General features: G+C 42.6%; 1 protein-coding gene across 1 annotated transcript in view; it reads right to left on the bottom strand.

Moving 5' to 3' along the window:
- LAMA3 (laminin subunit alpha 3) overlaps positions 1 to 16,669 on the bottom strand; it is a 407,718-nt gene that overhangs the window by 61,419 nt on the left and 329,630 nt on the right. The window contains 7 exon segments of the mRNA XM_030188133.1: positions 1,680 to 1,859; positions 5,080 to 5,196; positions 8,171 to 8,270; positions 8,552 to 8,693; positions 12,829 to 12,983; positions 13,941 to 14,057; positions 14,667 to 14,863. Of these exon segments, the coding sequence (XP_030043993.1) occupies positions 1,680 to 1,859; positions 5,080 to 5,196; positions 8,171 to 8,270; positions 8,552 to 8,693; positions 12,829 to 12,983; positions 13,941 to 14,057; positions 14,667 to 14,863 (1,008 nt within the window).

The raw sequence follows: 16,669 nt of genomic DNA, 5'->3' as shown, positions 1-16,669 counted from the left end.
GCCCTTATACCTGCAGGTATAGTAGGTATTTAGTGTTTTTGGAGGGCTCACATGTTCCACCACAAGTGTACCAGTTAGACTGGGATATGGGACTGGGTCCCCTTCTCTACAGTTCACTGCACTGATTATTAGGCTACTCCTGGTAGCGCTATACAAATGTTATTAGTAGTAGTAGTAGTACTCCTGGGACCTGCTTGCTGCTCTAATAGGAATGGCCATCAATCATATCTGAAGTTATCATAAAGCCGAGCCTTGTACTGTCACTGTCACATCTTAGGGGGCTGGGGGGGGGGGGGGGGTCAGTGACCACTGGAGGAGTAAGGGGGTTATGCCTTGATATCTCCAGTGGTGATTTGGTCATTTAGGGCACCTTTTGGTCACTTTGCCATGATTGTAATAGATCTAGCCAAAAACGTCTTTATTTTGGTTTTATTTTGTTCCATTATTGCAGAAAAGCGTTTATCTTTTGGTGACGCCCATCTCCTGCCCAAAACATGCCCCCTTGCAATTTGAAGGGACTGTGGAGCAAAACGTCTAAAATCAGGGTGTCAAAAATCACAACTATAATGTGTTTTGGACTTGTTATTTGTTTTGAAAATGAGCCCCTTTGGCACCTATGTGACATATAAAGTATCACATACCATGTAAAATGAGTTTATCTTGTTGGGCGGACTGGATGGACCGTAAGGTCTTTATCTGCCGTCATTTACTATGTTACTATGTTTCTAAAATAAGCTAAAACAGGCACTATCCAGCCCTCTTAAGCTAAGCAATCATCTCATTTTTCATAGTATGTTAAGGTAGGGATTGGAATCTCCAGGTCAGGAGCTTCACAGTTCCCCTGGTTCTTCTGAATGTGAAGCCTTTTGAGAAATACGTGAAAGGATACAGCGGGAGTGGCAATTTCATAAACCTACACGTTAACACCTCCTGAGTAGTATGCGATAAGACTTTTGCAGCATAAGAAATGCCAGAATTGAGGCATCTGTATACTGAAGATCCAGATGAGTTGTAAAAGTAGAGATATATTTTGAAATTATGTAGACCTTATTTCCAAAACCCGCTAAGTCCATTTCTTGCAAAACATAAGCTATAGTTTTGTATGGAGAAATGATACTGTTATCTGCCAATGTAATTAATTGTTGAGATCAAAGATATGTTTGGCCTTTGCCTGCAGTTCAGTTAAAATAAGATTTGTATATTTGCTCCACCTCTGGTGGGAAATGAAAACGTGATTTTTCTCTGATGCAACTAAAATGGACTTAGTGGTTTTTGGAAATAAGCCCTTCAATTTTAGATAGGCAGTCTATAAATTGTTTTAAACAAACATGCAACAAATAAATAAATAAATAAATAAATACATACATAAAAAGAGCAGCATCACTTGACATATTAATTGTATAGATGCCAATGTTTGTATGGAAATGCTGATTTTTGACATGTCCATGTATAAGTGGTGGTAACAATACATACAGAAAGATACAAATTAAAGTGGTGGCAATGAAGAAGTAAAGACCCAAAAGGTGATTTTTTAAACATTTTTATGCCAAAATAAACTTCAGAAGGTTTTGCACAGTTACCCTCAGAGTAAAGTAACGTAAATACCCTGTTCTAGAATTGTCTTTTCATTGTAGCCTCCAAATTAGGCTAATATTGGGCTAATTAGGCTAAACACAAACCTGAGTTGTTTGCCTCAGTCAATGCTGCGTTGAAATTGGCACTCTGTGTGGCTCCAATGGTGCCCTTTAGGTTTTCGACATCTGCTTTAATGGGGTTCAGTTCATCTAGCACATTATTGGAAATACTCTTTGCACCAGCGACCATACTTTTTGCGTTGGTGATCAAATCGTCTATGTCATCTGGCAAAAGAATGAGAAGCAAGACAGTGTTAGATTTTTCTAACAGTGCATGCGAGATCACACACAATAAAGAAAAAGAGAAAGGAAACCTGGGGCACTTCAGTGGAGAATGTATTTCAGAGACGGAGGACAACAAGTAACTAACTTGTTAGTCTCACTCACACACACAAGGATTGACTCGGGCTGCACATACTGCAGCGGGACATGTTTATCCACTCCTACCCTAGCTGAGATAATATTTAACCATCTCTCTGACCTCTCGTGCAACTTTCTTCAAATCAATCACCTTACTTTCTAATTCTTCCTACTTTCTTACTCATCTATATGTTACAACTTTGCCTTACCCTTCACTACCAATTATAATGTTCTAGTACACGTGTTGTGTTGTCATTGCAAGTAGTATACCATGCCATACTTTGTATTGTTGTTCGAATATTTTTACTGCTCTAATTGCCTCCTGCTCATGTTTGATCTATTCTTACTGTACACCGCCTTGAGTGAATTCCTTCAAAAAGGTGGTAAATAAATCCTAATAAATTAATAAATAATAATAAATAAACAAGGGGAAGAGAAGAATAAACAGAGGGAACGAGCAGAGCAGTGAGGGAAGAGGAGGGAAGAGGCCAGAATTCAGTGTACCGTGCAGGAAGATATTATAACAAGACCCGGGAGTCACGGTGAAGGGAGACGCAGGGCCTTGAAAGAGAAGAGCAGTCAACAGAAATTAACTTGGAAGTGAAAAGGGATTAAAAGAAGGGAAGGAAATGCTGATTTGTGAGTGAGGTAAATGATTCTTTTTCCTGCTTCCTGGGTGGACTGCACAGATGTTTGGTGTAAACCGGTGATGCTAGAGAGGATGAGGTTACACTAACTAAGGCAAAAAAGCTGAGTAGGATATATGGTAGAGTTTTTGCAATGAGGTAAAAAGGAAGGAAAGAATTTGGCTGTGCTATAGTAGAATAATCAAGAAAATTTGCACGGCTCTACTTCTTTCAAGTTCCCTAGATTTTGTGGAGAATTATGACGAAGAAATGGTTTCAGGGAATTTGAAAGCCATTTTTAAAGAGGGGCTGTGATCAAATGGCAGCTGAGATTATCTACCAATATTCTCAAGGGAGCCTGGTGTTTGGGTGGTGGGGCTAGTTCTGGGCAAGACTTCTACGGTCTGTGTCCTGAAAATGGCAGATTCAAATCAAGGTAAGGTATACACAAGAAGTAGCACATATGAGTTTATCTTGTTGGGCAGACTAGATGGACCATGCAGGTCTTTTTCTGCCGTCATCTACTATGTTACTATCCAGCTTATAATCGAAAGACAAAAACGCCTATATTGCGACCTAAATCGGGAGATAGGCGTTTATCTCCCAAAAACGAATAACGCGGTATAATCGAAAGCCGAACTTGGACGTTTTCAACTGCACTCCATCGCGGAAGCGTACAAAGTTGACGGGGGCATGTCGGAGGCATGGTGAAGGCGGGACTGGGGCGTGGTTATCACCCGAACAGAGATGGGCGCCTTTCGCCGATAATGGAAAAAAAAGTATGCGTTTGTAGCTAGAATTTAGGGCACTTTTCCTGGACCCTGGTTTTTCACGAATAAAGCCCCAAAAAGTGCCCTAAATGACCAGATTACCACCAGAGGGAATCGGGGATGACCTCCCCTGACTCCCCCAGTGGTCACTAACCCCCTCCCACCACAAAAAATGATGTTTCACAACTTTTTATTTTCACCCTCAAATGTCATACCCACCTCCCTGGCAGCAGTATACAGGTCCCTGGAGCAGTTGTTAGGGGGTGCAGTGGACTTCAGGCAGGTGGACCCAGACCCATCCCCCCCTACCTGTTACAATTGTGCTGCTTAATGCTTAGTCGTCCAACCCCCCCAAACCCACTGTACCCACATGTAGGTGCCCCCCTTCACCCCCTAGGGCTATAGTAATGGTGTAGACTTGTGGGCAGTGGGTTTTGAGGGCGATTTGGGGGGCTCAACACACAAGGGAAGGGTGCTATGCACCTGGGAGCTCTTTTATCTTTTTTTTTGTTTTTGTAAAAGTGCCCCCTAGGGTGCCAGGTTGGTGTCCTGGCATGTGAGGGGGACCAGTGCACTACGACTCCTGGCCCCTCCCATGAACAAATGCCTTGGATTTATTCGTTTTTGAGCTGGGCGCTTTCATTTTCCATTATCACTGAAAAACAAAAACGCCCAGCTCACAAATTGTCGAATAAAACATGGATGTCTATTTTTTTCGAAAATACGGTTTGGTCCGCCCCTTCACGGACCCGTTCTTGGAGATAAACGCCCATGGAGATAGACGTTTTCGTTCAATTATGCCCCTCCACGTTACTATGTTGGTTCCTGTGTGAACTGAGACTGGCCTATAATCATAGAAGCCAATTTTTCAAAATGATTGGGGATGCTAAACTCAATAAATATCACTCCTCCCTGGACAAAGTTAAGGAGTTAGCTAAACAATGGGGATGGTTAAACACCCTCTACACCACAGAGTTGGCATAAATGCCTATAATAGGTTCGGGGAATTTTAATGCAGCCTCAGAGTGGACATATTCTTCCCTTCTTTCTAGCCAAAGTGCCATGGATCCACAGTGCTGATCCCCGGCAACAAAATGAACTGTACAACTTGCACCACATTTTTCAACAAGCGAATTTGGATTCAAGGCAGGCAAAGAACCAGCAGAGAGCAAAGCCGATGGGCTCAGAAGTGTGAACAGATGACAATGAGTAAGAAATGGTTACTGATGTCAAAAGTAGCAGACGATCCAGGAAGCTGATAAAGTTTTACCACAAAGAGGTCATCTGACCTTTTTGTAAAGGTTTTTCTGTTACGTTGCATCACAGAAGTCTTAGTGGAAGAGGTGAATAAGAGTGTCAGAGGAAAGGAGCATATGCAAGTAAACAAGACAACCGAGACATAGTAGAAGAATGTGTAAGTAGTAGTTGGTAAGCCTAGAGGAGTACAGAAGGAGCTTTACATGACTGGGGTAGTATGGCCATGTTTGAAGGCAGAGAAGGAATCTGGGAAGATAAAAGAAGAGAAAGAACAGTGAAGAAACGGGGATTGAAGTCAAGGAAGCAAATGATGAGATTATGAATACACAAAGGCCTCTTCACTTTTATATGCAAGATGAAAAAACTGAAGATGGTGAGAAGGTATTCATAAATATTAAACATTATTGTGAAAGCAACTAGACCTCTACTAACCTCTTCGTATCCCATCAAGATCTCTTTTCATATTAATAAGCTCTGTCTCCATGCTGTTCTTCTTTACTTCTGCATCGTTCAATCTGTTTTTCATGTCTTCAAGTTGTGGATTAATATCTTGTAAAAAAAATATATATATATGTGTGAACAAATGGAAGTTTTTATCACGTTTATCAGTTTGGAACACAGAGACATGCAAGACTTTGCAAATTATCACTCCTGCAAACAACCAGCAGATACAACATATGCCAAAAGCATAAATGTCATGAACTGTCATATCTAAGAAAATGGCAAAATGGACTGTACACACTGCACCATATCTGAACATCCAAAGAACACATCTAACTGGTTTTAATCAAAACATATGCTAGGTAACTTGCTAAAAGTAACAAAGGGGCAATGGCAAAGCTTAGTGTTGCAGTGGGTGACCAGGAATTAGGAATGACCTGATTCACCAGCTCCTTGGCCTAGAAGGCACAGTTTGTATCAGAGTGGGGCCCGGTTGCTGGGGAACGGGAACAGGTAAGAGGGAGTAGTTTCGCACTTTGATTAGGGAGCAACAGAAAACAAGAATTGGACCTGCGAATAAGTGCTGGCTTCATCCCATTCTTTACTGGAAATGTTCTAGAATTGGTGTGGAAATGCTTTGGGGACGCAGCTGCTCAGGCAGTCTGTATTTAAAAATTTGCCATCCATAAGAAAGATCCCAGATTGCAGTGGGGATGTCAGAGACCTCAAAAGGATTGGAGAAGCGGAAGAGAAGCGAAAGCCATAATGCCATAGCAATGAGGCCTTGAAGCAGAACATGACCCTACAGTAAGCAGGAGGAAGCTCCTCTTTAGCCTGGGATTTGCGCCTTCAATATTTGACACCCTAGGCTGTGGCCTATGTAGTCTATGCCTAAACCTGGGCCTGTGCTCATGTGGGCCTGTTACTCATTACTCAGTTCCCCTCTCTTTTAATTTGTATTGTTGATACTTGGCTATGAATCTTTCAAAGCTTTACACATAGGCAACTGTACTGGAGATTTGCTCACCCTTCAGATTAGTAAATCCAGTTCCTCTGCAACTAAACTTGCCTTTCTCAGGAAGGCCCCCTTCTTCCTGTCTACTGTGCATGCACGTTTTTTAAAATTTGCCATATACACACACATATAGTGCTACATACATGTGTATGTCCCTGCAGTTTATAATATCACCACCGATAGGTGCAAACGGTGCTACATATACTGATATGGTCTGGATTAGGAAATGCAAATTATGTGGGCACATTCCTTTATAAAATCACCAGCACTTTGGTTGCATTCCACATCCATGCACATATTTGGTCAGCACTATACATATTTTCCTACTTTTCTGTGACCCAACTTATGTGTCCTTTTTGGAGCTCAGTTTAATGTTTTATAACATTAAATTTGCCACGATGGAGCCAATTGCCAAAAGCCGATTACTGAGGTAAGTGAGCAATTTGAAAATTCTCCCCCTGTGCATTGAGTTTGTCTGGCTGTCAGGAAGCTGATAAAGTTTTACCACAAAGAGGTCATCTATTGCTGTGCTTTGACTGCAGCTGCTCTTTGCTACCCTCCAGAAGCTGCTGTACTAGCTGACCACCTACTCTACTTAATGGTTAAGCCAGCCTGATCCCCAGTAATTACAAGTTACTAATGAATACTCATGAATCATTCCACCTCAAAAAGTAAATCTCTGACTTACTGCATGCCTCTGTCTGACAACTTATCCTCCCCCTTCACAACACCACCAAATCAACCACACATCCAATGCTCTCAGGTGGAAGATCACTTGACACTTGATTACAGCACCCCCCCACAAGAAAACCCCTAATACAGAAACATGCACAGACAAGAAAGGCACAACCTTAGTAGGTGCAATCAACACCACCTCCCATCACAAATCTGCTAAAACAGCAAAAAGCAGTGTTGAAAATGCGATACCAGGAAAATCAAAACCAAGACATCCACACAGGGCAACAACAAAAATTGCATTGTTCTCTCATTTAGCAAACAAAAAAGATGAAATGAATGAACGAACCCACTGACTATTTTTCAGATGGCTTCTGAGCCATTGTCCTGTCTGTACTTGTGGAGGCACTTAAATGAAGTAGAATCATATGTATGCGTAACCCTTTCTCGCCCTGCGAGCATCAGGTGGTTTACTTTATATATTACAGTCCTGCAGGGAGGTCAGGGCCAGGACCAGCTTTCTCAGAGAGGTCATTGGCACAGATAATCCACTCACCCCTCACTCTCCCTTCACTCAAGATGACAGTCCGAAGACCATCGCTGGACAAATGCTTCAGCTAGTGGGGTTGGGGACCCCTGCCAGCCAAGATATGTGAGAAGGCAGTGACAGAGGCAGGGGGAGGGGAACAGCGGGGAGGCGGGCAAAAATGTGCCCCTCCACTTTGGGCTCTGCCCCCCCCCACGTCGAGGTCTGACTACGCCACTGGATAAGTTGCTTGTTTGGGGTTATCTGCTAATTTTCAGCCCCAAGTAACCAGTTATCTCCGCTGAAAATTAGTGGTTAGGGTCTTAGTGAAAGCCAGCTATTTTGGGGGTGTTCTACGAGTGGAGTCATCATTTGGCCGCTTAAGTGCCAATATTCAGCACTTAAGTGGCCATGGTAACCGCACAAATCTTTTATATGGCAACCCATGGCTGGTTAAGTTCTGAATATTGACGTAACAGGCCATGTGTTTGCTGGCGCTGCATAAACCGGATATTCAATGCTGAAACCCGGATATGGCCCCGACATTGAATATCCGAGACTAACGTTGGTGGCACTCAGCGAAATGCTCACTGCCACCAGCTTAATATTGACCCTATAATATTTTAACTCCTAAATTAAGATGAATTTTTACCTGAAATATGAGGTTCTTAAGTTTGGCTGAAAATAGAGCACAAATTTAGCAGCCTAACTTAGAAGTATAAATTTAGAAGCTCAACCTTTTTTTTAGGCCCTATATTATCTTGCACATATCTGTTTCCTATAACGGTATAAAACAATAATAAAAATCATTATTGTGATTATACAAGAATATTTTGATATTGTTGTTGTTTTGGTTTCCAAACTACCTTGTAATCTCTTCCGTGTTTTTTCAGCCTCTTCTAGCCACTTAAAAGAGTCAGCATTTACATTTTTGGCTTTTCCTGGCAGATCTTCTCTCTCTACTGTCTGAAAATAAAATATCAAAAGTTAAATCTTATACAAAGATAAGGGCCAAAGTGTCCCTGAAATGCTGGTTGATGGATATCAAGCTGCTTGACTCAATGTTGGTGACACTGGTAGACAGAAGAAACATAGTGCTCCAAGAACACACATAGCAGAGCAATCAGTCAGTCAGTCTAACCGTGGGCACTTAGCCATTGTATTTTGTAGCAGTGCATACAGAATAAGCATATGCACAAAAGTGCATCACTGAAAGTGTCACACTGACCTGCACTGGGTTTACTTACTTGTAGGGCAGAATTGGCTGCACCAGCTGCATTATTGGCTGCTTCCTCTGCAGCTTTGACGGCATTAACGATGTTCTCATAGGCCGTGGCTGCGTCCACTGCGCAGCGCACCAGCTCATCGCTGCTAGTGTTTTTCTTAATTCTGTACCATTGAACAAAGTAAAGTAGTTAGAAGTCCTGCAAGGCAAGTGTGTGAAATAAAGGCTTCCTAATTTGTATTGCAATGACTTTTCACATGCTGTGAGCACAGCAGTTTTCTATAAGAATATAGAAGCAATGGGGGCAATTCTATAACTCGGCACCTCGATTCTGTGTGCTGGGCACCAATTCTATAATAGCATCTGTGCACTAAGATATTATAGAATACTTGCATATTCCCAAATTGGTGTGCCTACCTTTAGGTGTGATATGTGAGTCAGTGGTGTGAATGGGTGTGCCTAAGTGCAGAAATATATCAACAGGGTAGTAAACACTGACAAAACCAATTAAAAAAACTGTCCAATTTTCAGACCGTGGGAGATTGTTGGGTGGTCTCCTGTGGCCCGCACTGAACCTGGATATTCAATGCCAGGCCGTTTCCGGTGACCAGCATTGAATATCTTATCTGCTTTAACTTTGGCCAGTCGGACATTAACTGGCCAAACTGATATTCAGCGCTGCCCGGCCAAAGTTATTTCACCTACTGTAGCGGACAAATATGGCTGCCAAACTTGAAGGGTTTGACTTTTAAAATTGGCGGATAGCTGCTTATATCACGTGATATTTATTTTATTTTATTTATTTTATTTGCTGCATTTGTATCCCACATTTTCCCACCTCTTTGCAGGCTCAATGTGTCTTACATTATGCCGCAATGACAGCTGTCATTAACGGTAAGAGAATAACAGAGTATTGTTACAATTAAGGTACTTTAGTTGTCAAGGGAATACAACTGACTATCTTTAAGCCGCTAATTGGCAATATTCAGTGTCGGAGAGCCACCTAAGTGCCGCTTTAGCAGCCATATCCTTCTGAATATCGGACTCTATATACAATGTTTACTTAGAGCTAACTACTAGTGACCCCTGTACCACTATATATAACAGCTTTAAAAAAATATATACCTCAAAACTCCAGGATGTAAGCATATATTACATTTACCATCCTTAGTGGTGTCTCGGTATTATCACAGGTTTCAGCCTGAAAAAAGGTAACACTGAAAAAAACTCCCTGACTTTAGCATTGCATTTCAAGGGAGAAAGCCCATTGTTCCCCCCCCACCCAAAAAAAACCAGGCACAAACAGAATTACAAAAGGTGCAGGGAACATTACAGTCAGCCAGAATCTACAGTTTCGCCTCCTGATAAGCTAAGGAGAAACAAGGCAACCTTGTTGAGGTCTTCTTTGCTGGAGAGTTGTTTACATTAAATCCAGTGTTTCTTTTTTCTGAATTTTGAAGTTTATATTACGAGGGAGGGTCCCTCGGAGAACTGTCACCACTGTAGTTTGCTGGACTGCTACTGAAAATCACTGCTACAATGCTGGAGTGATTTCAGGACTGGATTTGCTGTGCACAGTTTCTTGAGTATTTTTTTCCTGTACCTTTTATAATTCTGGGGGGGGGGGGGGGGGGGGAGGGAAACAATAGCCCCAATATTTAGACCACAGGAGATAGCCGGCCTATCTCCCGTGCTCTGCACTGAACCCGGATATTCAATGCTGGGTCGTTTCCAGTAACTAACATTGAATATCCGAGATTTTTTTTAGCCAGTTTAAAGATAACCAACTATGTTGATATTCAGACATAGTCGATTATTTTTAAACCAGCCAAGGATATACAAGGGTTTGACGCAGCCAAATATGACTTCCAAACCTGGTTTAAAAATCATTGGATAGCCGGTTATATGGCATAATATAACCGGTTATCCGCCAGCCACTAACCATGGATATTCAGTGGAGGCAAGCCAGTCATCCCCATAGAATATTGGTGGATCTGTTCCGATTGGTTAAATAGCACTAAATATCGGGCGGCATGGGTGTTCTCTCTTGGAAGTACAATATTAAAACCAGGGAGTATTTTTCCAGTGTTCCTTTTAACAGGTTGAAACCTGTGATAATACTGTGTCCAAGGGGCTCATTTTCAAAAGAGAAGGGCGTCCATCTTTCGACATAAATTGAAAGATGGACGTCCTTCTCCCAGGGACGTCCAAATCGGTATAATCAAAGCTCGATTTAGGAAGTCTTCAACTGCAGTCCGTCGCAAGGACATCCAAAGTTCAAGGGGCGTGTCAGAGGCATAGTGAAGGCGGGACTTGGGCGTGCCTAACACTTGGACGTCTTTGACCCATAATCAAAAAAAACAAGGACATCCCTGACGGACACTTGGATGTTTTCATCTGGACCTGTTGTTCTTACAGCTAAGGCACAAAAAGGTGCCCAAAATGACCAGATGACCACCGAAGAGAATCGGGGATGACTTCCTCTTACTCCCCTGGTGGTCACTAACCCCCTCCCACCCTCAAAAAAATCTTTAAAAATATTTTGTGCCAGCCTCAGATGTCATACTCAGGTCCATGACAGTGCATGCAGGTCCCTGGAGCAGTTTTACTGGGTACTGCAGTGCACTTCAGACAGGCAGACTCAGGCCCATACCCCCCCTACCTGTTAAATTTGTGGAGGAAACAGCGAGACCTCCAAATCCCACCACAAACCCATTGTACCCACATCTTGTTGCCCCCTTCACCCATAAGGGCTATGGTAGTGGTGTACAGTTGGGGGCAGTGGGTTTTGGGGGGGTCAGCACACAAGGGAAGAGAGCTATGTACCTGGGAGCAATTTATGAAGTCCACTACAGTGCCCCCTAGGGTGCCCAGTTGGTGTCCTGGCATGTCAGGGGGACCAGTGCATTACAAATGCTGGCTCCTCCTATGACCAAATGGCTTGCATTTGGCCATGTTTGACATGGACGTCTTTGGATTCGAAAATCGCCGAAAGTCAGAAACGTCCATGTCTAGGGACAACCAAATCTAGGGATGTCCAAATTTAAGGATTTGGATGTCTCTGACGGTATATTTGAAACGAAAGATGGACATCCATCTTGTTTCGAAAATACGGGTTTTCCCACCCCTGGATTTCGCCAAATCACAACTTGGACGTCCCTTTTGAAAATGCCCCTCCACGTGCGCCACTCAATACATGTAACTTATAATATTCTATAGGTTACATTCATAAGTTGGAGACACACTCTTGCCCTTCCTGTGCACTGTCTACATGTATGCCCTCTTGCAATTATGCGCTTATGTGCTTCATATTAGAAAAACATATAATGCACACGCACAGTTATAGAACTGACCTTCACAGGTTGATTATGGAAATTACAACAATAATGTCTAAATACCTATTTACATTTTTTACTCCACTGGGTGTTCTCAATGCAGTCTTCAGGACACACTCAACCAGTCTGCTTTTCAGGATATCCACAATGAGTATGCTTGAAACAGATTTGCATGCACTGTCTCCACTGTATGAAAATCTGTCCCCTGTAATTCATTGTGAATATCCTGAGCTGAGACTCACTCCCCTACAATACAGAGCAGGCGTAGGGGCTGCAACACTACTAGTGGCCGGAAGAGTGCTGCTCAGTAATCTTGGTTGAATTGCACCAAATCAATTGTCTGCACGTGGTCTGGACCTTAAATCTATTTTCCAGGTTTGGAATGATCTTTGGAGTTCTGTGATTTGGCTAAACTTGACCTACAAGCCTCAAACTTGAAATGCTTTCAGCCTAAGAAGAAATCAGCTGAGTGTGGCTTGTTGAGGAAGGATGTCGGCCCTGTACCAAGGTAGATAGAAACCTTTCAACAGGTTTCACACACAAAAAAAGAGTGGGCACAAATTACAGGATGATTTTGAGATTAATTAAATATCTAAAAGTAATGTTCTGTTTCTTGCGTACTCAGGTCATGAAATAAGCTTCCCTTTATTGTATTTGGGAAGTGCAGGTCTAGGGTTAGGAGGTGAGAAATAGGGGAATTGCCACAAGCTGAAGGAGGCATAGATTGCAGGTGGGCTTTGGGGTCCCTCCCCAGTTTCTGCCCTGGAAAGGAGCAATGGCTGGACAGAAGAATGCAATATGAAATTCAGGGGAACTGTTTCTAATACTATGCCAAGCAGAGCTTTAACAACGTTAATGTGGACAGTTATGCTCAGACTCCTGTAATGTGATTCTGCTGAACCTTAACTTCTGTGAGCAAACTAATTATATGTTAATAAATATGTGCAGACTGAGATGTACTTACTCATCCAGTTGATTTGCCAGGTCCTGTAATGACTTGGCATGCTTCTCCGCCTGCACCACAAGAGGCTCTTTGCTAGCAGCTTCTGAAAGTTTCTTCACTTTCCCCGTCAGCTCCTGTTTTGCTCCATCTAACTGAGCAGCTAGTTTTTCATACTCCTATGTTTTGAACAAAAGGAACCCTATTTTATTTATGCACATTAGAAGCAAACTATTGTATTTCACATATTTGGTTCTGGGATTTTCTTTTTGGTGGAGGTAGAGAGCAGGGACATTTGCCTGCAGAGAACATTAGGGCCCTTTTACAAAGGCGTGCTGAAAAATGGCCTACAGTAGTGTAGATGTGTGTTTTGGGCATGCACAGAATCATTTTTCAGCACACTTGTAAAAAATGCCTTTTAAAATTTTTTTTCAAAAATGGACTTGTGGCAAAATGAAAATTGCTGCATGTCCATTTTGGGTCTGAGACCTTACCGCCAGCCATTGACCTAGTGGTAAAGTCTCACGCGGTAACTGAGCGGTAATGACCTATGTGTGTCAACTGCCACTTGGGGCACGCCTGATACGTGTGTCCGATAATAATTTCAGACGCACGTATCAGATGCGTGCCAAAAATGAAATTACCGTAAGAGCCATGTGGTAGCTGGGCAGTAACTCCATTTTGTTGCGTGTTGGCTGCACATAGACGCTTACGCAGCTTAGTAAAAGAGCCCCATTGAGTCTTCCTTTTCTTTGCTGGATTAAAGCCTATTGGTCAGACTTGAGCAATCAAGTGCTGAAATCATCAAGCATCACCGAAAGCCCCAATATTGCCTCACAGGTAATGTTCGCTTTATAAGATAGACCACAGTAATCACTGCACACTATATTTAAGATTATTCTATTTTCTAGTCAGTTTGTTTTGTATCTCTTACAGATACAGGCTCATCACAAGCATTCTCTTCTGTTCATTGCAAGGCTTCATCACCAGCCACACCAATCCATGCAAGGAACTCTCTCCCGTCTCCCCCATTTGGAGTTCAGCAGTTGCTGATGGGGAAATGGTTGGGTCTCCTTTAAAATGCAAGCCATGTATTTCAGTTGCTTGAATTGATAGAATAAATTGTTCTCACACACCTCTTTACTCTTTGTCAGCATCTCCACCAGGCTATTTGTCTGGTCCAAGGTGCCTTCTGCAGCAGCAAGTTGATCAGAGACATCTTCTTGTTGCCTATTCAAATCTTTGACTCTTTTCTGAAAGAATTCAGGGTTTTTATTTTGAGCTGCACTGTGCATGATCATTTTAAAGGCACAAGAATTTTAATGACAGTACAGACATTGAGCATAGGTGTTAATACTACAGATAGATACTGTATATGTCCCAAAAAAGAGGAAACGAGAGAACTCAATAATATTGCTACACAAAAACTCTCAAATATATAGTGATGGCAAGAGACTATAATTCTTCAAATGACTATAATTCTGTGGAGTGCATTAAGCCATGAAAAAGTAAATGGGGAAAAAGCCTCTGAGTCTAGCCCAGCCTCCAACCCAAGTAGTTAAGGGTAAATAACAGGTTGAGAGAATTTTTCTGGGTGTTTTTTTTATCTTCATTGGCATAATAAAAACCCCAAATTACCAGAGTCTACAAAATGCTAAAACTCCACAGAATGAACTAGGGATCCAAAAAGATTTTTTAAGAGCTTAACTTAACTTTCAAATGCAGGTACAGGTGCAGGTGCAAACAACGTATGAATCAATGGTCCAACACACCGACTTTGGCTCTAGGGATTCCAAACTATTTAACACTTGTAGTATATATCCCATGTGTCTTACTGCTATGTTACTTAAGTCTAAAATTACCTTGATATCCTCAAACAGTACAGCATTATCTCTGTTTATGTTCCTAGCTTCATCAGTTTGTTCAGAAGCTTCGTTCAGAGCTGTACGAAGATCGTTAAGTTTGGAGTTGTATTCATTTAATGAATTTCTCATGCTCTTAACAAGGTCCTTGTTCTGATTATGGGTCTTTTGCAGTTCATCCCTAACTTGGTTTAATACTGTCGTATAAGAAAAAAAAATAAGAAGTATTAATTAAAATTTCATAGAGGTTAAAATCCACTCTTCTCTTGAGGACAGCTTAGATTTGCTATCCTTAACAATTTGAACGCCAGATACGCTACTACTACTACTACTACTATTTAGCATTTCTATAGCGCTACAAGGCATACGCAGCGCTGTACAAACATAGAAGAAAGACAGTCCCTGCTCAAAGAGCTTACAATCTAATAGACAAAAAATAAATAAAGTAAGCAAATCAAATCAATTAATGTGAACGGGAAGGAAGAGAGGAGGGTAGGTGGAGGCAAGTGGTTACAAGTGGTTACGAGTCAAAAGCAATGTTAAAGAGGTGGGTTTTCAGTCTAGATTTAAAGGTGGCCAAGGATGGGGCAAGACGTAGGGGCTCAGGAAGTTTATTCCAGGTGTAGGGTGCAGCGAGACAGAAGGCGCGAAGTCTGGAGTTGGCAGTAGTGGAGAAGGGAACAGATAAGAAGGATTTATCCATGGAGCGGAGTGCACGGGAAGGGGTGTAGGGAAGGACGAGTGTGGAGAGATACTGGGGAGCAGCAGAGTGAGTACAGTTATAGGTTAGTAGAAGAAGTTTGAACAGGATGCGAAAACGGATAGGGAGCCAGTGAAGGGTCTTGAGGAGAGGGGTAGTATGAGTAAAGCGACCCTGGCGGAAGATGAGACGGGCAGCAGAGTTTTGAACCGACTGGAGAGGGGAGAGGTGACTAAGTGGGAGGCCAGCAAGAAGCAGATTGCAGTAGTCTAAACGAGAGGTGACAAGGGTGTGGATGAGGGTTTTGGTAGAGTGCTCGGAAAGAAAGGGGCGGATTTTACGGATGTTGTAAAGAAAGAAACGACAGGTCTTGGCGGTCTGCTGGATATGAGCAGAGAAGGAGAGAGAAGAGTCAAAGATGACCCCAAGGTTTCGAGCTGAGGAAACAGGGAGAATGAGAGAGCCATCAACAGAAATAGAAAACGGGGGGAGCGGGGAGGTGGGTTTGGGGGGGAAAATGAGAAGCTCGGTTTTGGTCATATTTAATTTCAGGTGGCGTTGAGACATCCAGGCAGCAATGTCAGACAAGCACGCTGAAACTTTGGTTTGGATGCAAGGTGAGATATCAGGGGTAGAAAGGTAGATTTGGGAGTCATCAGCATAGAGGTGGTAGGAAAAGCCATGGGATGAGATTAATGAACCAAGGGAAGAAGTGTAGATAGAAAAGAGGAGGGGACCAAGAACAGAACCCTGAGGTACGCCGACAGGCAGAGGGATAGAAGTAGAAGAGGATCCACCAGAGTGAACACTAAAGGTGCGGAGGGAGAGGTAGGAAGAGAACCAGGAAAGGACAGAGCCCTGGAATCCAAGTGAGGACAGGGTATCGAGAAGTATGCTGTGATCGACAGTGTCAAAAGCAGCGGAAAGATCAAGAAGAATGAGGATGGAATATTGACCTCTGGATTTAGCCAGTAATAGGTCATTGGAGACTTTAGTAAGCGCAGTTTCGGTTGAGTGGAGAGGGCGAAAACCAGATTGTAATGGGTCAAGAATAGCACGTGAGGAGAGAAAATCAAGGCAGCGGCGGTGAACAGCACGCTCAAGTAATTTGGAGAGAAAAGGAAGGAGGGAGATGGGTCGGTAATTAGAGGGACAAGTAGGGTCAAGTGAAGGCTTCTTAAGGAGAGGTGTGACCACAGCATGTTTAAAGGCAGCAGGGACAGTCGCAGTGGAAAGTGAGAGGTTGAGAATGTGACAGATAAAAGGAATAAGAGCAGGAGAGATGGCATTAAGAAGGTGGGTG

Source organism: Microcaecilia unicolor, chromosome 1 (assembly GCF_901765095.1).
Source record: "Microcaecilia unicolor chromosome 1, aMicUni1.1, whole genome shotgun sequence".
NCBI lineage: Eukaryota > Metazoa > Chordata > Amphibia > Gymnophiona > Siphonopidae > Microcaecilia > Microcaecilia unicolor.
Note: the sequence above shows the minus strand (reverse complement) of the source record. Positions and strands in the feature narration are given on the sequence as shown.